This window comes from Carlito syrichta, unplaced genomic scaffold (genome assembly GCF_000164805.1).
Source record: "Carlito syrichta isolate Samal-C Ts95f unplaced genomic scaffold, Tarsius_syrichta-2.0.1 Scaffold287531, whole genome shotgun sequence".
Classification (NCBI taxonomy): Eukaryota; Metazoa; Chordata; class Mammalia; order Primates; family Tarsiidae; genus Carlito; species Carlito syrichta.
In genome coordinates this window covers 703-24,682 of record NW_007231627.1, presented here as the reverse complement: position 1 = coordinate 24,682, position 23,980 = coordinate 703, and the positions used below count along the sequence as shown (strand labels likewise).

Below are 23,980 nucleotides of genomic sequence, written 5' to 3'. Positions count from 1 at the left end.
GCTAATCTGCTCGAACTCATGGGCTCAGGCAATCCACTCTCCTCAGCCTGAAAAAGTGCTGGAATTACAGGTTGAGCCACCAAGCCCAGCCTAGGTAAAATTCTTAAGGGTGTGGCTGCAAGACGCTTTGCAAAGACCTCAGAATAACCTACTGTGCACCTAGTAAGGCTTGTAAAAGTCTTAAGAGTTTGCTTAGTAGATCCTCTCAGTTAAACACTAACACTTTTAAGATTCTTAAGTGTATTATCTCACAACAGCCTCACAGGTAGCCCTAGGTAGAGAAGGAGCTGTCTCAGAAAGAGATGTAGATGTGGCTTTTATCTAACAGTGCTGATCATAAATTTATACAAAAGATCTCACAACATTTTTAAAGGAATTGCACTAGCTTAGATTGAAAAACAACACAAAAGGAAATGAGGTCTTTTAGACTCCCAGCCTTCTACAGGAAGAAATCGTGTTGAGAACACTGAGAAAGGTATTCAGAGGTACACGATTCTTATGGAAAAGAAGGGATGGCTCAGAGGGCAGAATCACAGCCTGGCGGATCAAAACTGAGTCTCACTCAAAGTGCACTTTTTGATCCTGAAGCAGTGACAACTGGTAGATATAAGAATTTCTACAGATGGTATCTACTATGTGCCTCCTACTCTCCCCGCCCCTTTTGAAGTAGGACTATCTACTGCGTCCTTTTCCTCTGTTATCATTTTATTATTTTTTTTTATTTTATTTTTTTTTGAGTTGGAGTCTCACCCTGTTGCCCAGACTGGAGTGCAGTGGCCGCTCCTGGCCACCGCAGCCTTGACCTGCCGGGCTCCAGCAATCCTTCCGCCTCAGCCTTCCAAGTAGCTGGAACTACAGGCACGCGCTACCACGCCCGGCTAATTTTTTGATTTATTGTAGAGATGAGGTCTCACCAAATTGCCCAGGTGGGTCTTGAACCCGCGGGTTCAGGCAATCCACTCACCTCAGCCTCCCAAGGCACGGGATTACAGACTGAGCCACGGAGCCCGGCTCTCTGTCATCATTTTAAAATGTGGGGGATGGGAAGGTAAGGTGGTGACAGATAACTTGTCTCTTTAGTCCACAGGTCTTAAGATGAGAAGAAATGTTCTTGATGATCGTACCTAAGGAATTGCACCTAGGGACACTTGGATATATGGGGACCTGGTTCTGAGGACCTATTCCTGGATTTTGGGCCAATGTGGTAATTGGATGAGTCTTGGAATAATTTGTAACTCAGTAATAGAGCACATTGAAAGGGCAGAATTGACTTTTCTTCAGTTCTTTGTAGCTGAAGAAACACAGACCGACTAGCCTGTCAACTGAAAACCTAAGATGGCAATACTCTAGAAACAGAAATTAGTCAAAAGTTGACTGAATCTTATTCAAATGGAAGCCTGCCCTAAGCTGGCACAATCCCTGACTGAACTGAGTGATCAGTCTTCAATGCTAGCATAAGGTGAATGCTCTAGTGGGAGATAACATCATCCAGGGTCACTACAGTTATTTTCTGTACAATACCTGGTATATAATAAAATATTATTATATGTGGAAAGAAACCAACCATATAACTAAAAACAAAGAAAAAAGCAGCTCAAGTCCCTAAAAGGTTGTTATGCATGATAATAAGGCCAATTCTTTCAGACAAGGGTATCTAAGAATTCAGAGTTCTCGGCATCATCTGTGTCTGTCAAATATTCCCATTCCAAGCCTCAGGGACCCATGCCTTTCCAGCCAGTGCCCTTACCTTAGAGTAACAGATCCCTGGGGTTGTGTATTTAAATGCCTTTACAGTTTTGCAACCCACACTGTTAGGCCTTGGGCCTGAACATCAGCCATATCTATCTTGCATCTATAAAAAATAAGATATCCCTTTAAGACCACCATAAAAGCTTTCTGTTTATTCCCCACCCACTCCAGCCCCAACCTTGAGAGTTCAAGATGCCAGAGGCTGTGTTGATTTTCCAGCAAAAGGAGCACATCCATACAGCAGCTGTGATGGCCATCTCCACCTGCCTGCCTAAGTCTCTGGTAATCTTCAGTGATTCAAGTCTCACCTTGCTACCCTCTGCCCTCCTACCACTGCCTTGCATTGGTCAATCTCTACCAGAAGGTACATAGCCCAGATGACAGAGGTCATAGAGGTCAGTCTCTAGGGAGGGAGCGTGAGAAGAGAAGGAAGAGGAACAAGCCTGGTGAAGCAAATGGGAATAACAGCACAAGCCATATACCTGTTTCTCAGATAGGTACTCAAGAAAATGATCCACAAATTAGAGTTATGGATAAGCAAGGAAAAGAAAGACAGGCACTGGAAAGAGGGGATTCAGCATGAATGGAGTAGCCAGGATGATGAAGAAAAGAAGCCCCAAGGCATCAGTCTGCAAGAATCTTAGCAGCAAGTGAATTTTGGAATGAGAGGACCAAATTTGAAGAAAAAAAAAAATTACTGAACATTGCAGCACTGCAGAACATGCTGCAAGGAGTTTTGTAGTTTTTAAGGGAATTCAGAGGATAAATTAGTGATAGGCACACAGAAAACTAAGTAAAGAAAATTGTAGGTAACTATCAGTTATAGGAAAGACACAACAGGGCAAGAATGGAAATGTAATCCTAGTAGCCCACGTGTGTCACCTCTGAACAATATCTGTACAATCCTAATCATGTAAAGAATAAAGAGTTTCCAATCTATGAACTTGTTCAAGGAGGTATTTTACACAATTGGTTTTTCCCTCTTTCTTTGGGCTGGCCAATCACCGAGAGTCATGCTACAGGCAACAGAGGATCCCCTGTGGCCATCGACCACATTTGGAGAAGCAGGGCCCCACAGGTTAGCATCTGTGCCAGAGTAGACACTACTCCTTTGTTCTCTTCCACAGGGAGTCCCACACTTGGTCAAATGCTGATCTTTGTGTTCCACCTGCTCTAAAAACTTATAGGTGCATTTTATGAAATCCAGGAATACATCTAGGGAAAACAGAAATCAGTTTCATGTTTTTATTAGAAGGTACAATCCAGTATCTCTCATTTTTAGGTTCAAAATTCTTATTAATGTTACCAATATAATATTAATGGAAATGCTTGACCATTTTATTATGAGAGAGAAAAGTAAAATGTAAAATGGAGTTGAATAAGAATACAATATTTTAAAACTTAACTTACTCGCATGAAATCCATAAGTGTATTATAAATGAAGGCTCCTCTGGGAAGAAAAAAACAGCTTCCAGGACTCAGATCATGGAAAAAGAAAAGTTCTTGTTCCTAGATTGAAACAATAATTGCATTTTAAATGTCATCTACTGTTGGTTAATACTGCACACACGATATGCTAGGAATCAAACAGATCATACTTAGTTATTTCCACTTTCTAATAATTGATGTTACAAGGCCCCTCAATACTTATACCTAAATATATGTAATATAATGTGTAAAAGGACAATTCATTATTTTAATCTTGAACATAACGTTACATCACCTTTTCTATTTACTACCAATTTCCTTACTTGGCACACTTGGAGCATGTATCCCATGGGGAAACAACATGGTGAAAAGGTAAGAAAAGTTCACTGAAGGAGGTGGGCTTTAAGTGATGATGTTGATTATAATGGCTGCCACTTACTGAGAGCCTGCACTGCACTGGGTGCCATCATCCAGTGTATGCCCACATCAACCCTGCATGGAGACTCAGCAAGAGAGAAAAGGCCACGGCATTTCCTAAGTGAATGCCTTGCCCATCACCCAACACAGCCAGTAAGCGGCAGAACTAAGACTGAAACTCAGGTCTAGCTACTCTAAGCCTCATTCTTCCTTTCTACACACTCCTCTGCCTCCCAAATACAATGCATGCTACTGAGTACACACAATGTGGAAAAACTTTATTTTTGTATCATGATAAAAATAAGAGTAGGATGCAATTTTTAAAATCTAATAAAGATACAGGAAGGCAGGAGGTTAGAAGACATTTAGGGTATTAGCATGAAAGAAAGAACTCAACAGCAGACTTTGAGTGCCAGCAAAACAGAAGATAAAAAGAGAAGAAGAAATCTTATTTTTAAAATAATTTCATTTCATGAGACATAATCATAAGCCAAGAAAGGCCTTTTAGCTCCATAGTGTTTAAGACACGGGGCATACCTTTCCGATCTTCCTGTGGTCTCGGTTCTTGACTTCCTCTTGGAACTTCTCCCAGGTTGTCATCATCTTGTTATCAGGAAAGGATATCCCATAGATCCTCTGCAGTGTCTCCATTTCAGGATTGCCCTCCCAATATGTTGAGGAATTCTAAATATCAAACAAGATTTTGGTAAACAAAGCTAGATTTAGTTATAAATAAACTGCTCTTTATAAATAAAAGAGCAGCTTATTTATAATAAACTAAACTAATTTTCCATTAAAACATCAATACAGCTTACTTCAAGACAACCTCTTATAGTGCTAGCAATAATCTTACATGGATTCTAACTAAACCTTCCCCACCCAAATTATACCATGAATCAGTAAGTTCTAGGAATGAAGTGAAAGTGAGTGGAAAGGAGGGATGCCTAGACAACAATGATACCTAGGAGGTGGCAGAAGAGGCTGGAGGTACAGGGGTGGAAAGATCAGTCTTGCTGATCTCCACATTGAGTAAAACAGTGCTGTCATCCAGCCCACATTTTATGGTAAGAAAACCAAGGCCCAGAAAGGTTGAGACTGCCCAGTCGCTCCCATGGCTCCTGACTCCTAGAGCGGTGCTTTCTCCATTATACCATCAAATGTCCTTTGCTTTTTTTCTTTTTCTGATAGTACATTATTCTCACATGCAGACAGATACTCTGGCTCGTTTTAGGGCAATTCAAGAAAACCATAGGGTATAGAACAGTATTTCAAAATACCATATGAGTCGGGCATGGTGACTCATGCCTGTTATCCCAGCACTTTGGGAAACAGTGGCAGGAGGCTCACATTGAGCCCAGGAGTTCGAGACCAACCCAGGCAACATAGGGAGACCTCATCTCTACAAAAAATCAAAACGTAGCCAGGTGTGGTGGCATGTGCCTGTAGTCCCAGTTACTAGGGAAGCTGAGGCAGAAGGATCATCTGAACCTGGCAGGTCAGGGTGGCAGTAAGCCATGATCGTGCCACTGTACTCCAGCCTGGGCAACAGAGTGAGACCTCAACTAAAATAATAATAAGAAGAAGAAGAAGAGGAAGACGACGACGATGAAGAAGAAGATGAAGAAGACGAAGAAGAAAAAGAAATACATCCTAACACTTACAATAAGGTTAAATGATAAAAGCTAAAAGCTACCTATAATGTAGTGTTCTAATTATCAAAATTCTACATAATTGCATTAGTTTTAATCATATAAAGTATTTTAAAATATCATGTTCAGACCACAAAACACAGAATTGAAATCCCTTATCTAGTCTACCTTAGGTTTGCTATATTTAAAAAAAATCCCTACCTTGAAAATTTTTATGGTTTTAATTTTTCCAGTGTGTCTCACATGGGGGCCTTTACAAAGGTCAATCAGTGGACCACACCTATAATGAAATATTTAGGACATGTTCAGACACAGTTATAGCTTTTTGGATTATTCAATAGCCCTCTAATTTTATGACAAAAATACCTAATTGTTCCTTGGTTTATTAACACAGAGCCCCGACTTACAATGCAAATATCAGGCAAAAGTTTGGGTCAAAGATGACACCACTATTAAAACACTCAGGACTGTAGCTAGGGATTTGCTTGCACATGTACTAGGAAGGATCTCCAAAAAACCCAGAATTACCTTTTGGAGGGTAGGTTCCTTATAGTACTGGCTTCCCTCACTAGGTAAGTGTTATAGGAACCCATCGGCATCAGTGTACCAGCTAGCATTGTTGTGAGAGGCTGCAGTTGGTTTCAATGAATTCTTTTGTGGCAAATAGGTGACTGATTCTTCCACCATGACAATGAACCTGCCCACACCATGCTGAGTGTTCAGCAGTTTCTGGGCAAAATGGCATGATCCCCATGTTCCACCCTTCCTATGCACCTGATCTCACCCCAAGTGGCTTCATTTTTGTTTCCTTGGATGAAAAAAGTCCTCAAAGGGGGCTGGGCATGGTTTCTCAAGCCTGTAATCCCAGCACTTTGAGAGGGTGAGGTGAGGGGATTGCCTGAGCCCACGGGTTTGAGAACAGCCTGGGAAACTTGGCGAGACCTCATCTTTACAATTAATCAAAAAATTAGCCAGACATGGTAGCGCGTACCTGTAGTTCCAGCTACTTGGAAGGCTGAGGCGGAAGGACTGCTTGAGCTCAGCAGGTCAACGCTGGGGTGGCCATGAGTATGCCAATGCACTCCAGCCTGAGCAACAGAGTAAGACTCCAACTCAAAAAAAAAAAAAAAAAAATCCTCAAAGGGAAAACTTTTTGCCTATATGGAAGAAGTGAAACAAAAAAACAGCAGAAGCACTAAAAGGTATCCAAATCGACAAGTTCAAAAACTGTTTTGAGCAGGGGAAAAAGCATCTTGATAGGTGTATTGTATCAAATAGAGAGTACTTTGAAGGTAACTGAAGTTTAAACATGTAAGAATAAACACACAATTTTTTATAAATAAATTCTAGGTTTTTTGGGTCCTCCCCAGTAATGAACAAAGACCTCCCAAACCTTAATAAGCACAATCTTTTTTTCAAGTTCAGATGTATTAACAGAGTTAAAATATAAATAAGAAAAGTCAGAGGGAAGGTTACTTAACATTAACCAATGTAAGGAAATTTTAGTAAAGAAAATAATACCATAACTATTCTAGTCAATTTTAAATGTTTTTTAAGTTCACCGATTTGAAGTATAAAAACTACAGAGTACACAAAAAGAGACTGGCTTATAGACTGACAAAGTTCTAAACATGAAAACAACATTTCTTTGAATGACCAGGCTTTGTTTTCTAAGATGCTTTTCTTTCTTTCTTTCTTTCTTTTTTTTTGAGTTGGAGTCTCACTCTGTCACCCAGACTGGAGTGCAGTGGCCGCTCCCGGCCACCGCAGTCTCGACTGCTGGGCTCCGGCAATCCTTCCACTCAGCCTTCCAAGTAGCCAGAATTACAGGCATGCGCTACCACGCCCGGCTGATTTTTTGATTTATTGTAGAGATGAGGTCTCGCTGCCCAGGCGGGTCTCGAACCCACAGGTTCAGGCAATCCACTCACCTCAGCTTCCCAAAGGCGCAGGATTACAGGCTGAGCCACCGAGCTCGGCTTTCTAAGATGTTTTTCTAAGATGGAAGTTGCGAGTAACACTCAAAGGAAAGGAATGAATGCCTAATTAGCCCAAGTCTTCAAAACTCCAATCTTCTAATCCCATAAATAAAAGCTCTTTTTTCCTCCAGGAATTAAATACATGTCATTCAAATTGATAGGATACAAAAAGTGTCAATGTTGACTTAAGTAAGGTCCTAAAACCAAAAGGTCAACTGTTAGAAGCCAGAAATGTAAAACTTAGCATACCTGTTGTATATCTTCATTTTTAAACTTTAAGATAGTTATACTAACATTTATTTAAATTGTAGGTAATACATAATAAAACCTTATCAGGTCATTGGAAGGTACCAAACATAGTATAACATAATATTCCACATCAATGTCAAATGGCAACAAATTCATATCATAACTTAAGAAATGTACTATGCATAGCTATACACAAAGGGGATACGATTTTACTTATAGAACAATTAAAGCAGAGAACCATGAGAATTTGACTGTGGAAAATAAGTGCCCCGGTAGAGGACAATTGTGGTCACAATTATATAGAAACCAGGTTTCTAGGCAGGACCGTGAAGGTCCCAGCAGCACCCATATGGCTGGAATACACAGAAAGGGGACTAGCAATTACCCATAAGGCAGCTTTAAAAACCACATAAATAAAAAGAGGCTCAGAAGCCTAACAGAACTAAGGGATTCTGGTGTTGATTTCACCTGCCTCTTCTTACTATTTGATTTTGCTTTTGCACCCAATATTTTTTTTTGTCTCATTATGAATATCCTGCTAATGCAGGAAGGCTGATATATTTGGAGTCTAGATAATGGGGAGTACAATATGAGGCCAAGAATCACTGTGAGAAGAGACAACTCCTATGGCTCCCATTGCCACATTAATAAGGAGGTGGAAGGATGAACCAGAAACTCCTTGTCCCAACAGCTCCCCAAACTGTAAGGCACCAGGTGAACATAGTCTCACCCACATGGAGAAAGATCCTGTTATAGCTAACAACCAGAATATGAAATTTGAGTCTCTGTACCATCCTAATAACTAAAAAGGAGAAAAGAATGACTTCCCTTAGGTGAAAACGTTTTGGAGCTCCTTACTAAAGTGTATATCAGCTATGCAACTTAAATGTCCATCCACCAGAAAACAAACTGCTTCTACTTCAAATGCCTTCACATTTACCACTGAGCAGTGCTTAAAAGGTAAGAACACAAACCTGTAAACTGTGGTAGTTGGAGTGTTAACCTTCTTATTCAGCATGCGGCATTTAAATTTATTGTACTACAAGGAAAAATATATTTACATATTATTACACAAAACGTTTGAATGAAAAATACTAACTCTACTTTCTTCAAGAAATATTGAAAGGGCATTGAATAATATTCTAGGTGCTGAGACACTACAGATCCAAAGAGCTCACAGCCCATAGCTGTCCAATATGGGAGCCAGCAGACCACATGGCAACAGGGACTTAAAATGTGCTAATCTGAAGCAAGATAGGCTGTAGTGTAAAATACAAACACGCTGGCTTTAGAAGTGCTGTATAGGGAAAAAAACGAATATAAAATAGTTCACTAATTTTTTTATATTGGCTACATGTTAAATGGTATTTTTTATTGTAGGTTAAATAAAATTGTATTAAAATTAATTTCACCTTTCTTTTATTTTTCAAATATGATGTCAGAAAATTTAAGATTACATATGTGGCTCAGATTTGTGGATCACATTATATTTCTATTGGACAACACTATTCTAGGAGATCTTATTTTGACTACTTGAAATAAATAAAATTCTGACAAAGACAGAACTACATTATTAATTTGTTTAAAAACGAACATAAAGTGTATAATAAGTGAAAAATAGCACTACAATAAAAAAACGAATGTAATTATTTTCTTTTCCTTTTCTGCTTTCATCACTATATCATGATACCAAACATTAAATAATTACTTAAAGGAAGTAGTTGTTAGGAAGCTAAAAAAAAAAAAAATCCCAGACTTGTATGATTTAACTGCTTCATATCTATATGCCCAAATCAAATCATTTTCTTTCACAAAGATTCATTTCATTTAGTTCATAAAAGTATAAAAAAGGCAACTCACAGAAGAGAATAAAATATTTGCAAATTATGTATTTGCTAAGGGATTTATATCTAGAATATATAAAGAACTCCTATAACTCAAACGAACAAACAACCTGACTCAAAAATGGGCAAAAGATTTGAATAGACATTTTTTTTAAAAAGTCATTTCTCCAAAGAAGATATAAAATTAGTCAATAAACACATTAAGATGCTCATCACTATTAAATCATTAGAAAAATGAGTCAAAACCACAATGAGTTACCACTTCACATCCATTAGAATGGCTATGATTTTTTAAAAACCCAGAAAATAACAAGTGCCAATAAAGTTGTAGAAAAATGGGAACCCTTGTGCATTGTTTGTGGGAATGCAAAATAATGCAGCTGCTGTGTCAAATGATATGGCAAGTCCTCAAAAAATTAAAAATAGAATTGCCATACGATCCAGCAATTCCACTTCTGAGCATATACCCAAAAGAAGTGAAAACAGGAATTGAAACAGGAATCTGTACACCAATGGATTATAGTCAAAAGGTAGAAGCAACCTAAGTGTCCAGAGATGGATGAATCAATAAACACAATTGTATATACATACAATGGGATATTATTCAGCCTTAAAAAGAAAGAAATTTTTGACACATGCTACAACATGAACCTTAAGGATATTATGCTGAGTGAAACAAACTAATCACAAAAGGAAAAATACTGCATGATTCCACCAATATGATGTCCTAAGTGTAGTAAAATTCATACGGATAGTAAATAGAACAGTGGTTGCTAGGGGCAGGGGCCAGGAAGGAATGGGAAAAGAGTTTCTGTCTGGAAAGATGAAAAGCTCTGGAGATAGATGGTGGGGATCACTGCACAACACTGTGAGTGTACTTAATGCTACAGAACTGTATGCTTAAAAATGGTTAAAATGGTAAGTTTTTTATTTATATAATTTACCATTCAAAAAAAGAATAACTGCAACTTTGATCAAAACCAAATCTATTTTTTAATTCAAGCCCACAAAACTAATAATACTGTGCTTTCAAAATATATAAATTCTCTATGTATGATTTCAAAAGTAAAATTAGGAATATAATCAAGAGTATTGGTAAAAACAACATAAACAGAAATTTAAAGTTTTACACTAGTTTACTAGGTTACTCTAGTCTAAAATATTTTTAAAATGTTAACAGAAAATTCCAAAGAAAACGAAAAACCAGAATTGTATGAGATTATAAATACTGTTAAATTTATTGGTCAGATATTAACAATATTTAGAATTAATCAAATTTACAAACACACATATGAAAACTATTCACCTGCCACTTTACCTATACCTATGCCTGCCTGAAACTTTTCAGGAAACAGATGAGGAAAATGTCACAGTAAATGACTGGTAACAATCTCACAATAGGTCAACTGAATTGGAACAATTTGGTGAGCAACAGTCAATTACTGGGTGATGTAGCTAGTCTATGTTCATTATATTTTTTGGTGGGGGGGGTGAGTTGTTTCTGTTTTTTATTTTATGTTATTCTTATTATCCCTAGTAAACGGTTTTCATTCTAAGAGTTTCCCCATGATACCTTAAACATTTCCAGTAGGACTTCCTTGCTGACTTCTAATCTTTCAAAAGGTTGCTTTTCTTTTATGATAGCTTTACATATGTTCTCCAGTGTTGCCAATTCTGTGCTGGACACTGCTCTAAAAAGAAGAGCACATGAAAATCAAAAGATTTTTCACACATTATACATTTTCCTTTTTCCTCTGTGCTATAGCCTTTGGCACAGACACATTTTCTAAATTGAATTTGGTGTTTTATTGTAGCAGGATTTAAAGTCAGACATTCACACACAGAGCCAATATTCCTGCTTCTCAGAGCAGGAAGCTGAGATATCAACAGATGCCATGATCTGCCTTCAGATCTTCTCTGGTGCAAGATGTGTAGAAAAGCCCCGTCAGAAGACTCCCCTGTTGGACCATGAGCTCCTCTGAGGCCTGTTCTTCTGTGTGGGCCTCCTTGTCTTTCACACATTTATATTTTTGTTTCCAAGAGATGGCTTAAGTGCTCACTATGCCACTGCCCTTACTGGCTGTGGAATCTAAGCTGGGAGGGATCTGTGTGAACCGCAGTTCGCAGGCGCTCACTCCAGCAATCGGCCTCCACTCTTCATGGACTGACCTCTTGTCAGGCGTTTCCTAGTTGGTGCTCACTCCCCTCCTGCCACATTGGCTTCCTTGTCCTTTTTCATACAGTCACACACATTCCCACACCACGGCCATCCTACAGAAGCCTGAGATTCTCTGCCCCAGACGTCCATAGAAAGCCCTAGTATGCTCAGGGATCGCTCCCTCCCTCCATTTTGCTGTTCCAATGCCACCTGATCCTTCCTGACCACCTGTTTGTCATGACGCACACCTCCCTATGCTTGACTGATGCACCCTCTTACACTCATCACCACCTGTAGGAGATGGCTGCTTGTTCATTTACCGTCTCCCCCCCACAAGGCTGTTAGCTCCATGAGGAAAGACTGATTTGCTCACTGCTGAATCACCAGCACCAAGGACAGAGCACACAGTAGGCAGTAGGGAAAAAAATCTTGTTGAATGAATCCTGGAGTGATGGTAACAAGGGATAAAGCCGGATGTGACACTGCGCTACAATAAGAAATATGTATTTGGTCTTTGTCCAGTTCCTGGCACAGAGCTTCTAGGATCCTGAACTCTGGAGGATAAACACGTATTTTGTGTGCTCATGAAATGACCAGTTGCTGGGGGCTCCTAGGCAGCTTCAGGACAGGGGCTGTCACCAGAAAGATCAAGGCATGATTACAGGGTTAGAACTTTCAGCCCCCTCCCCAACCTCCTTTGGAGAAGAGAGGACCTAGAAACTGAGTTACCTCCTATGGTTAATAACTTAATCCATCATGCCTCAGTAATAAAACCTCCATAAACATTTCTAAACATCGAGGTTCTGGGAGCATCTAGATTGGTGAACACATCAGGTGCTGGGAGGGTGGCATGCCCAATGAGGCATGGGAGCCCTGTGCTGCTCCCATGTACCTCACTGCATGTTATTCATCTGTATCTTGGTCATAACCTTTATAATAAACCAGCAAAAGAAATTGGTATCTGAATTGGGGATGGACTTGTGGGACTGAACCCCTGGTTTGTGAAACCTGTGCTAACTCTGGGTGGTGTCAGAACTGAACTGGTCACTAGACACCCAGTTGGTGTTCAGAGAGTTGGAGAATTAGCTGTTGGGTTAGAAGAAACCCACACATGTGGCCAGAAGTGTTGTAGGTAAGCACATCCATGGTTGGGAGTGGAAACGGTTCAGCCTGGACAGGTGTGTAAGTAGTAGCTACAGAGCGTTGGATGGAGGTCACTAAGCAGATGGAGGAGACAGGCAGAGGCAAAATGCAGCATATTCATCCAGGCAAGGGATGTCAGGGGTCTGAGGGGTTACAGCACAAGTGAGAGAAGGTCAGAAGGATAGGAGAACTTTTCAGGAGATAAAACTGGCAGAACTGGATTGGACAGTGGGATGGTGGGGTGGTGGTGAGGAGTGGGCACGAACTGGATGGACTGAGGTTTCAGTTCTTGGAGCTGGTGGAATTTTTAAGAACTATAAGGAACACCGGGCAGGAAGTGGCCTGGAGTGGCCAGTGGCTAATGACTTCAAGCACAGACGTGCAGAATGCAAAGCCTCTGGCAGTCACTCCTGTCTGGCATTCAGCTGGGTGAAGAAAATCCTTTGAGAAGTTAAACTTGCATCTAAACGTATTAAACTTCCAAAAATGGTTAACCAATCTATAATCACACTATGCAATAAAGCTGATCCCTGAACTACATGGATTTGAACCAAACAGGTCCACTTATACACATTTTCTTCAGCCTCTGCCACTCCTAAGACAACAAGACAAACCCCTTCTCTTCCTTCTCAGCCAACTCAATATGAAGCTGATGAGGATGAAGACCTTTATGATGGTCTATTTCCACTTAATGAACAGTAAATACATTTTCTCTTCTTTATGATTTTCTTAATAATATTTACTTTTCTCTGGCTTACTTTATTATAAGAGTACAGTATATACTATATCTAACACAAAAAATATGTGTCAATCAACTATTTGTGCTGTAAGTAAGGCTACCAGTAGGTTATTAAGTTTTAGGGTAATCAAAAGTAATACTCGGATTTTTGACCACATGGGAGTCGGCATTCCTAACCCCCATGTTGTTTAAGGTCAGCCTTTCAGCGTTACTAGGCTGATATGTAACTGCCACAAAATAATGAAATAGAAACATGCATTCAGGAGTCAGTATGCAGTGGTGTTACCTGTCCTCGATGAACATGTCATAATAGAATCCGTTTTCAATGGGTGGACCATAGCACAGGTGGCCTCCATAGTAAAGCTCCATGGCCTCCCCGAGAATGTGGGCACTGGAGTGCCAATATACCTGCATGGCATGGAGAGGCTGTCAGCGACCACAACCAGGTCACGGACGATGAGTAAAAATAACGTAAGCAAGTGACACATTTTAAGGAGTTAAGTGGCCAGACCCAAAGGCAACATCAATTTGAAAAGAAAATCTGCAATGGTCACTTAGAAAAGAATATTCCAGAGTCCTCTCTGGCACTCTGTCAGAGTCACTCCCATAGCCCTAGAGCAGAGCTGCTCTGCTGAGAGCCAAGGTGAGGGCTCAGTTAGACATCACTTCCTCTGCACATAGTCACTGTGGACCACTACCCCCTCGGGACACGAGCATAGCAACTGCAAGGAGCCCTGATGGAGGCCCAGTGTGGGAGGAAGGCCGAAGAGTGCCAGATGCTAGCTGCCCTGTTTTTCCTCAAGGGGCAGCATCTGTGAGCTAAACATGGAGCACTAAAGAGGCTGCTCATAACATTGCTAAAGTTAACGAGGTTTCACCTCTCCATGCAGTCTTCACATGTGTGGGAGTCTGAAAGAAGGTTGGCAAAATAAAAGTGTGGCCAGGGAATGCCTGTGGCTGCCTGAAACCCCTGAGCAGTGTACACATGGGCTAATTAACCGAAGTCCAAGGGAGGGGTCATCAGATCTACAAGTTCAAAAAGTTGATTTGGCTTTTGAATTCCCAAAGAATTAATTTTAGTTATTTATAGGTAGCCTAAAACTAACCAAAGTCACCAAGTAAATATACAATAGGTTCCAAAGGAGCAAGAAGACGGAGTTCTCTGTCAGCACTTTCCCTTTATTAAATAGAAAACATATGACAATTAGAAAACTGCTTGATAAAATAAACTGGAGCAATGAGAGTGAGCAGCTGTGTGCAATCCCAACGCACAGCAAGGCTGGGATGGGTCTACAAATGGGCCCAGAGGTCCATCCTGGGAGCAGACATTCTTCAGATGCAGCCAGGACAGCAGGCTGGCTGCCAGCCTCAACCCACCTCTCCCCTGTGGGGAACCGTCCACACCTAGATACCTGCTGAGCCAAACCTGTGTTAGGTGTTGGGGACACAAGAGTGAAAGAAACAGATCTAGTCATTGCCCCCAGTGGTCACAGCCTACTAGAAAAGAGACAGGCCACAAACAGACCTGGAAGTGTGCAATCATAAGATGAGAAGGGAAATAACTGGGAATGAACAGTCTGTAGCAAAGAATACTAGTGAATTCCCTACATCCATGGGGTTCATGGAGCCTGTGTGACTCATGTGTAGGGGATAGCACAAAGTAAGGAAGATTAGAGTGCAAGGAAGGGCCAGCAACCATGCAGGGCTGGGAGGGGAAGTGGGTTTTATTCCAAATGCAATGGGATATGTTAAAGGATTTTAAGCAAAAATAATTTACATTTTAAAACCCTGCTTGACAGCTGTACAGGAATTGACTTAGGGGACCAAACAGCTAGTTCATTGGGTAGTGCTATGACAAAATGGTGCAGATTAGCAGGCAGTGGTGATGGAGAGAGTGGGAAGTGGGCAGATTCTGGGCCAGTAGCAAAGTAACATCTGCTGGGCTTACCCATACACTGAGGACCGGAGTGGAAGGAGGGGAGCGCTCACACACAACCTCTAAGGTCCTGGGCGGAGCAACTGGGTAAGGAGTGGAACAGTGCACTGAGATGGCCATGTGGTAGAGGGCTTTTAGAAAATGCTTCAAAACATATATCACAATTAAAATGTTTCAGTTTGTTAGTGCAAAAGGCAGTACTCAGTACTGCAGCTAAAACCACAAGTCCCTTCCCGTGACGCTGTGCTCAGTGCCTGTAGCCAAAACCATAAGCTTGTGCTATTGTTACAAAAAGTGCAAAACCTTACACCATGAAAAGCCCCTTCCCCCGCAAAGCCAATGTAAAACCTATATAAGCTGAGACCCGACTGCCATCAGGCCCAGGCTTTGTGATTCGAGTCTGCTGGGCCAAAAATGCCAGCATTCCAGTAATAAATGCAGCTTCCTGATTATCAGCCTCCGGGTCATGGTCTCTCTGATTTGTTTTCCCACAACAGGCAAGCAGGAAAGAGATGTATTTTGGGAGTTAAAATCAAGAATTCGGTGGTGAATGTACTGAACTAAGGTTCCTGTATAGTATTTAGTTGGAGACATCACACAGAGAATAGTGCATACACACCAAGGGCTGTCTAGCTAGAGTTGACAGTTGAAATTTACAGAATTTTACTTTCTGGATCACTTTTAATTAAACACAGTTTTATTAATAGTGCATTGTTTAGATACTTTGTATATTTAAAACAGAAATCATAATGTGCTTTGTACTCTGGATTAAGAAATTAAGAAATTTAGCATAAGCTTCACAATTAATATGACCTAAGCTAACCATAGATTAGGTTTTATGGAAATAATGAACTGCTTCAAGGATTCCTGCAAAGTTAAGGTGACAATGTATGTCAGAAACCTATGTGAAAAGGTGGTGTTTATATCAGAGAAAATTACATTAATAAGGAAAAGATATTTGAGTTTTGATAATTTCTCCCAATTTTCCTATACATATTAAATTATAAGGCAGAACCATTTTAAAGAGTCTATTAAAAATTCATTTCAAATACACATTCACTTAATAACTAAAGCATCCTAACTTAGGGAAACAATTACTTTAAGAATAACAAATATGGCTACTTAAAAATTGATATATATTTGTATATATTAATTCCACAAATATTTATTAAATATTTGTTAAATATCAATATTCAAATTTTAAATCTTAGAAGTCCCACCAAAATTCAACATTCTTGAATTCACTATGTGTCTTCTTATATAATGTAGTTTACAAAAAACACAAATACCCAAAGTTTGGTTGTCAGGTTTTTAAATACTTACAGCTTCAGCTTCCTCATTCTCAAACATAAGCAGCTCCAGAGTGGAATCTCCTTCCAATGGGCGGTCCAGGTCCCACAATTCACCATTGACTTTGGCTATGACTGTGTTTTCAGCCAGTTCTTGACTAGTAAGAGAAAAACCACTGGGAAGTTAACCTTATCACTGTTACAATGATTCATTAAAAGAAAAGATTACAGTAACTTCCAGGGTATTTTTTTTTTTTTTTTTGAGTTGGAGTCTCACTCTGTTGCCCAGACTGGAGTGCAGTGGCCGCTCCCGGCCACCGCAGCCTCGACCTGCTGGGCTCCGGCGATCCTTCCGCCTCAGCCTTCCAAGTAGCCAGAATTACAGGCATGCGCTACCACACCCAGCTGATTTTTTGATTTATTGTAGAGATGAGGTCTTGCTGCCCAGGCGGGTCTCAGGCAATCCACTCACCTCAGCCTCCCAAAGGCGCAGGATTACAGGCTGAGCCACCGAGCCCGGCTTATTTTTTTCCCCAAGCAGTTAGAAAGCACAAATATAAACTAATAGGATAGAGATTTTTTTATTTTGCAACATTTATTTTATGTACAAAGGTAATACATGTTCACTGCAGCAAAAAAAAAAAGGGAAAACAGAGCACACAGAATAAAATTAAGATCACATACCAATCTCAGAAATAACATTTTGTTACATTTCTTTCTCAAAACATTTTGTTACTTTTCTTTCTAGTTGGTATTCTCCATCCATCCACCCTACCCACACACAGGTACTTTTTTAAAAAGCATAGTTGGCACTTGGTGGCTCATGCCTACAATCCAGCACCTTGGGAGGTCAAGGCAAGAGGATAGCCTGAGGCCAGAAGTTTGAGACCAGCCAGCAACAGTGAGATCTTGTCTCTAAAACAATTAAAAACTAGCAGGGCATGCTTGGGAGGCTGAGGCAGAAGGATCGCCTGAGCCCAGGAGGTAGAGGCTGCGATGAGCCATGAACATGCCACTGCACTTCAGCTTGGGTAACAATGCGGAAAAAAAAATTTGGCCAGGTACAGTGCCTCATGCTTATAATCGCAGCATTTTGGGAGGGTGAAGTGGGAGGACTACTTGAGCCCAAGCAGTTCGAGACCAGCATGGGCAACACAGCGAGACCTTTCTCTACAAAAATTAAAAAAAAAAAAAAAATTAACCAGGCTTGGTGGTGCATGTCTATAGTTCCAGCTACTCAGGAGGATAAGGCAGGAGGATCTCCTGAGCCCAAGAGATCAAGACTGAGGCAAGTCATGATTGTGCCATTGTACTCCACCCTGGGTGATAGAGTAAGATCCCGATTAAAAAAGTTATGGCAATTTTTTTTTTTTTTGTAGCTGGAACTTCAGGAATACACCACCAAGTCTGGCTAATTTTTTAATTTTTTATAGAGATGAGGTCTCACTGTGTAGCCTAGGTTGGTCGTGAACTCCTGGGCTCAAGCAATCCTCCCATCTCTACCTCCAAAAATGATGGGGTTACAGGTATGAGCCACCATGCCCAGCCTATATTATAAGTTTCTAACCTGTTTGTCACTTCCATGCCATCAGACAGACTCCTAAAGCAGTCTAGAAGTATCATATTCATGAATGAAGCCTCCACTCCTGCACATTTAGGTTCCCTTTAAGTGTTGCTCTCTAAAAGTACACTTCACAGACATCCACACACTTGCATCTAGTGGCCTCCATGACTATCTTGTGAGAATAAGCCCACGAAAGTGAAACTGCTAGGTCAAAGGGCAAGCATCTTTGAAAGTGTTCTCAAATATATCATCTGAGTGTATTACTTCCACGTACCCTAAAAGGTTTTTTTAAATCATTCTCAATACAATGTTGAAAATTGTTTTATTTGATTTCTTTACTAATTTTAGTAATGCTTACTAGCTGTTACTTTTATGAACTGTCCACATTCTTTGCCTATTTTTTAGTGAGATGTTGATCTTTCTCTCTCTCTCTCTCTCTCTCTGTGTGTGTGTGTGTGTGTGTGTGTGTGTGTGTGTGTGTATGTGTGTGTATGTGTGTGTCTTTTAAATAACATTTACTGCTTGAAAATTACTGACAAAAATACCAAGTTAAGAAATCTGGAAAGCACAGAAAAGCACAAAGCAAAAAATATCACCCACAATCCCACTAACCAGAAATTACTGTTAACATTTTGTTATTTGTTCTTTCACATTATTTGATATATATACCAATATAAAAAATGTAATAGCATCATCACATATACATGCTATTTTATAATCTACTTTTTTTTTTGAGTTGGAGTCTCGCTCTTGTTGCCCAGGCTGGAGTGCAGTGGCACACACACAACCACTGCAGCCTTGACCTACTGGGCTCAGGCGATCTTTCTGTCTCAGCCTTCCGAGCAGCTGGAACTACAGACACATGACACCAAGAGTTTTTGTGATTTATTGTAGAGACGAGGTCTCACCAAGCTGCCCAGGCTGGTCTCGACCCCGTGGGCTCAGGCAATCCTCTCACCTTGGCCTCCAAAGTGCTGGGATTACAGGCTGAGCCACCAAGCCCAGGCGAGAAATGTTTTTTTTAAACAGCCTGTAACCTACTTCTTAAACTTAACGATCAATCACAGAATTTTCCCTAATAGGACACAGGCTTGAAAAATGCTAGAAGCAGAACTGCTAGGTCAAAGAAAATGCAGTTTTAGTGATTTCTGTTGGAATACACTGGAAAATGTTCCTGCCAGCAAAGGCACAAGAGTTTTTCATCTCTGTACTCTCATGATGTCAGGTTCTATTAAGTCATACCACTTCTACAATGTAATGTTTTAGTTTGTATTTCTGTGATTAACTTGAGCAAACAGTACAGCATTGTGGTTAGGAGGACACCAGTGTGAAGCCAATCTACTCAGCTTCAGCTGTCTCATCTATAAAATATGGATTATAGTACCTTCCTCATACATTTATTCTAAGATGACATAATACATGCATATGATAGCACTTAATCAATGTTAGATTTGTTATTAACGAAACAAATTTTATTTTCATTTTACTGGCTGTAATAGACTGCTACGCATTCCTCAGACCCATTCTGCCCTTCTAGAAGAAGAGTTTTGCAGACTTCCTTGCAGCTAGATGTGGCCATAAGAACAAGTTTAAAGCCAGTGAATACAAGCAGAAGTGATACACTTCTGTGTCTCAGCCTTAAGATAGTGGAGGGCACTTCACCCTGTCTCCACCTTCTGTGGATGGGAATACACATGCTGTTCCCTCTGGACCATGTAGACAAGGCAACACTGTACCAGATGGCCCAGCAACTAGATGCAAGGGACTCAGGTCCCCAAATAACTGCATGGGGAAGCACTGCCCTGCCAACCTGGACTACTCACCTCCAGACTGCCATATGAGAGAGAAACTGTGACCACGTTGACTCCACTAAGCTTTTTGCGGAGTCTCTTGCAGTAGCTTAGACTATACCATAAGTAATACAGAAATAAGGACCTGGAATTAACAACAAAACATGATCCACTGGCTAAGCAGACTGGCAGTGGGTTATGAGGAAACAGACTCTAAGACTGCAAAGCCAATAACTTTTGTTATGGCATAGCACAGTATTTGATACAACTTGCAAGCAAGCCATGTGTTACGGTGCTTGCAGCCTATGAGGAAGCAGAGAGAAAAGGGCAGAGCATTGGTATACACAGGATAACTCAGTGCTTTTAGCAAGCACCACCAGAATGAGAAAAGCTCAGATGAGTATGATCTAGTTTGCGAGCAGAGATGGAAGGGAGAGGGCTTTGCCAAGGGAAGCTCTCTCTGCCTGTAGCGTGTTATTCAAATTGCCTCAGAGTCCAGAAATCTGGTGCTGGGCCATACTGGAAAGACAATCATCTGCACCAAACAGCAGAGGGACGGATACTGACAGCCCTTCGCAAAGGGCACACATGAAGACAGACAATAGGAGCCAGAGAACTGCAAGGATTAGAGAGTAAGTGCACTGCCCTCCCACAAGTCTGGTGTTTCACATAACCTCAGTCCACTAAACTGAGGAAGAGAGGAATGAGCCAAACACAAAAGCCAGGAAACAAAGGGTGAGAGAGTCTCTGCCCAGAAGGATTCTTTAAGTGAGATTACTTTCAAGTGGAAGTGATTAGCAGCAAACAGACCAGAAGCCTACTACAGTTAGCTATTTGAGGGAATTGAACTGCCAAACTATAAGCCCTGCTTACAAATATCTGTGGCTACATGATCCTTCAAGGAACCCTCAACCCCCAAGGGTGGTGACTGTACAGCCCCCAAAAGGACAAACTCTCCTGTACTTTAAATAGGACAAACGAAGGTAATGGGCAACTATAAACTTCCCAAATAGCAAAGTCAGGGCCCATGTAGGACTGCAGACAAGACAGCTGCTTCCAGAGAACAAAGGGTGGCCAGATGGGCTGATCCAAGCACTAACCACTGCCAGGCTGGGGGCCTCACAATCGCTGCAGAATCAGATGACTTCTGTGTACCACTGTCTGTTGTCTTTCTCCTGTTTTCAGATGGACACTTTAATTGTGATTGTCTTGTGTTTCTTGCTTAGATGTGCAGCATGAGCACACTCTTCCATTAGTTTATTTGTTGTCGGTATACAAGTAGCCTGATGGGGGTGTCCTGCACATCACTTGGAAATCCCAGGCTTTGACCTATGGAACTTGGAGTTGTCTCACTTGGGGAGCAAGTGTTGAATGCTGAAAGAATATGCATACTCACAGATATCTGGATGTCAGAGGGGCAGACGGTGGCAGACTCTCTGTTGTCCCCTGAACCATTCCTCTCTTTTGTGGTGTGAATGCTTTAGCTGGACATGTGGTTAGTCTGCCAATGGAGCTACATTTCCATTCTCTCTTATAGCTAGGTGTGGCCATGTAACTGAATGTGGGCTCAAAGGATGAAGTGGAAATGGAAGTGAGCCAATATGGGGTCTTGGTCACAAAGTGTCACTGTTCTTCCTCCTCTCTTCCCCATCTACACCAGGGTCCATGAATGGGACCCAGCTTTTACTGCTGGCCATGAACAAACCTTACCTAGGGATGGCAGATCAACACGATGAAAAGAAGCTGGGTCCATAAATGACTGCATGGACCAGAGATGTCCATCAGCCTGAAGTGGTCACTTCTAGATTGTTACATGAGCCATAGTTTTTAGGGGTCTTTGTTGCAGCAGTTTCGTCTAATTCACTGGGTCTTAAATTTAGCTTGCAGCAGAAGCCCTTGGAGGGTTTATAAAAACATATATATCTGCTTTAGGGGAGTCCCATAAATCGCTTTTCTAACAAGTTTCCAGGTGATGCTGATGCTGCCGGTTTGGGGACTACACTTTGAGAAACACTGACCTAAGACATTTAACTTGCAACCTGACTTTCCTTGAGAAAACATAAACTTAGTTTTGCCCTCAAGCCCATTTTTCCCTAGCACATCATTCCTGGAAAACACGTAAACAGGCTGTGAGGGCCTTCAGGGTACACAATATAAAAGGATCAGAAATACAACCTCAGTTATTGTTTTCAAAGGAAACGTGAGGATTCAGTGTAATATGGTCTTTCAAGGATTATACTTTTTTCTTTTCTGTTATATATTTTTATTAGAACAGGAAGAGATTGTGTTCTGATATTCAATTACTTATGTAAATGGCCTTTTTAAAAGCCAGAGGGAAAAAAATAATTATATTTAATTTGTTCAACTGAACAAGAAAAAAAGTTTAGCAGTCCCTACAAAAATGTTTTCACCAGGCTTTCACCAGGTTTCACCAGTCCCTACAAAAACGTTTTCACCAGGTACTATTACTTAACACTGACCAACTTTTCCAAACTGTGGTTTACCTAATTTCAGCAGCCACTTGATAAGGTGTTGTTTTCCAAACCTCCCCTTCCACAGTTGGCCCATCCACCACTTGCACTGTGATCACATCACTCGTGTTCTCCTTGTTTTCATAAATGGCAAGTAAGAGCTGATGATCTTTCTTCAGTATTTCAAAAAGCTTCAATCTTTCTTTTATGAAATATGGTTGCTGTTTCACCTGAAAATCATTAGAATACAATGAGGTTTATATGCCTAAATCAGTTCCACCCCCTCACTGCCTTCCCAGCATACCATAAGTCTATTCTCTCACTCCCACTTACAATGGTTTGAATTATAATTTTTTTACTTTACAATGGTGTGAACGGGATATTCATTCAGTAGAAACTGTACTTGAGTGTCCATACAACCATTCTGCTTTTCACTCAGTACAGTACTCAATAAACTACATGTGACATCCAACACTTTACCATAAAAAAGGCTTTGTGTTAGATGATTTTGCCCAGCTGTAGGCTAACATAAGCGTTCTGAACACATTTAAGGCTAAGCTAGGGTGTTTGGTAGGTTAGGTGTACTAAACCCCAACATAAGTCAAACAGCAAGGACCTCCAGAAGACTTCTCTGCACTTACCTTAATTACTGCTTAGCTCTAAAGGTCCAGCTCAAAGCTTCCCTCCCCTAATTACTGCACCCATGGGCATCTCCCTTTTCCACTGTTTACAGGGTGTGTACACGAATCACAGAGCACAGCACACCATCTTACTCTGTTCTAGTCGTTTCTCCTGCATTTGCCTAACTCCTCAACCAGAATGATTCCTTTGAGCCAGGTATTCCTCCTTTGCTCCTACCAAGTGTTGAAGCTGGATACTTTCTGGTTGCTTTAATGATTTATATTAACAGAGTAGCCAGTATTCTTATTGTTTTAATGATTTATATTAAAATAGCAAAGTAGCTAGTATTCTTATTGTTTTAATGATTTATATTAACAGAGCAAAGTAGCTAGTATTCTTAATACAAAAGAAGAGCTATTTGGGTTGCTATCTCAACTTCAATAGACTGAGGAGCACTCTAAATACAGGCATGTGGGTAGCTCATTTCTCAGTTAGGACATCACATATGTAAGGTTTGCCAAGTTTTAAATATACGAATGTGGCCTCAAAATAATTTCATTAGTAATTACTTTTTATTAAAAATCACAGATAATTAGCTATATACATACAAATTTAAAATTATAGGTAGTATCTTATATTGTTTCCATAGCAACAATTTACCTCACTGTCAGGCTCATTTTCCTTCCTTTTCTTCTTTTTGGTATCTTTTTCCTGGCTTTGACTAGAAGAAGGCTGAAAGACACATTATAAATAACTCACACCAAAGGCAAGAAAGACTAACACTCTCCAACTTGAGGAAGGAGTGGGACATGCCAGCAGGCTGCAAGGGCCCCATGTCTCGAGGCTCATAGCTGGGCTCTCCTGACCATCACCTACAACCCTCAGTGGGCAAGTCATTTTCCAGAGTTCAGTCCTTCCTCTTCTGTGCATTCACATCCTTGCTAAGCACGTTTA

General features: G+C 40.7%; 1 protein-coding gene across 1 annotated transcript in view; it reads right to left on the bottom strand.

The window, feature by feature from the left end:
* Positions 1-23,755, bottom strand: part of TARSL2 (threonyl-tRNA synthetase like 2) — a 60,261-nt gene extending 36,506 nt beyond the window's left edge. Inside the window, exons 1-9 of the mRNA XM_008052823.1 lie at positions 23,687-23,755; positions 22,439-22,635; positions 16,615-16,738; positions 13,642-13,763; positions 10,889-11,006; positions 8,446-8,510; positions 5,445-5,523; positions 4,132-4,278; positions 3,160-3,258 (exon numbers count right to left, since the gene is read on the bottom strand). Of these exons, the coding sequence (XP_008051014.1) occupies positions 3,160-3,258; positions 4,132-4,278; positions 5,445-5,523; positions 8,446-8,510; positions 10,889-11,006; positions 13,642-13,763; positions 16,615-16,641 (657 nt within the window). The 5' untranslated portion in view covers positions 16,642-16,738; positions 22,439-22,635; positions 23,687-23,755. The remainder of the gene's footprint in view (positions 1-3,159; positions 3,259-4,131; positions 4,279-5,444; positions 5,524-8,445; positions 8,511-10,888; positions 11,007-13,641; positions 13,764-16,614; positions 16,739-22,438; positions 22,636-23,686) is intronic.
* Between the last annotated feature and the right edge of the window lie 225 nt (positions 23,756-23,980).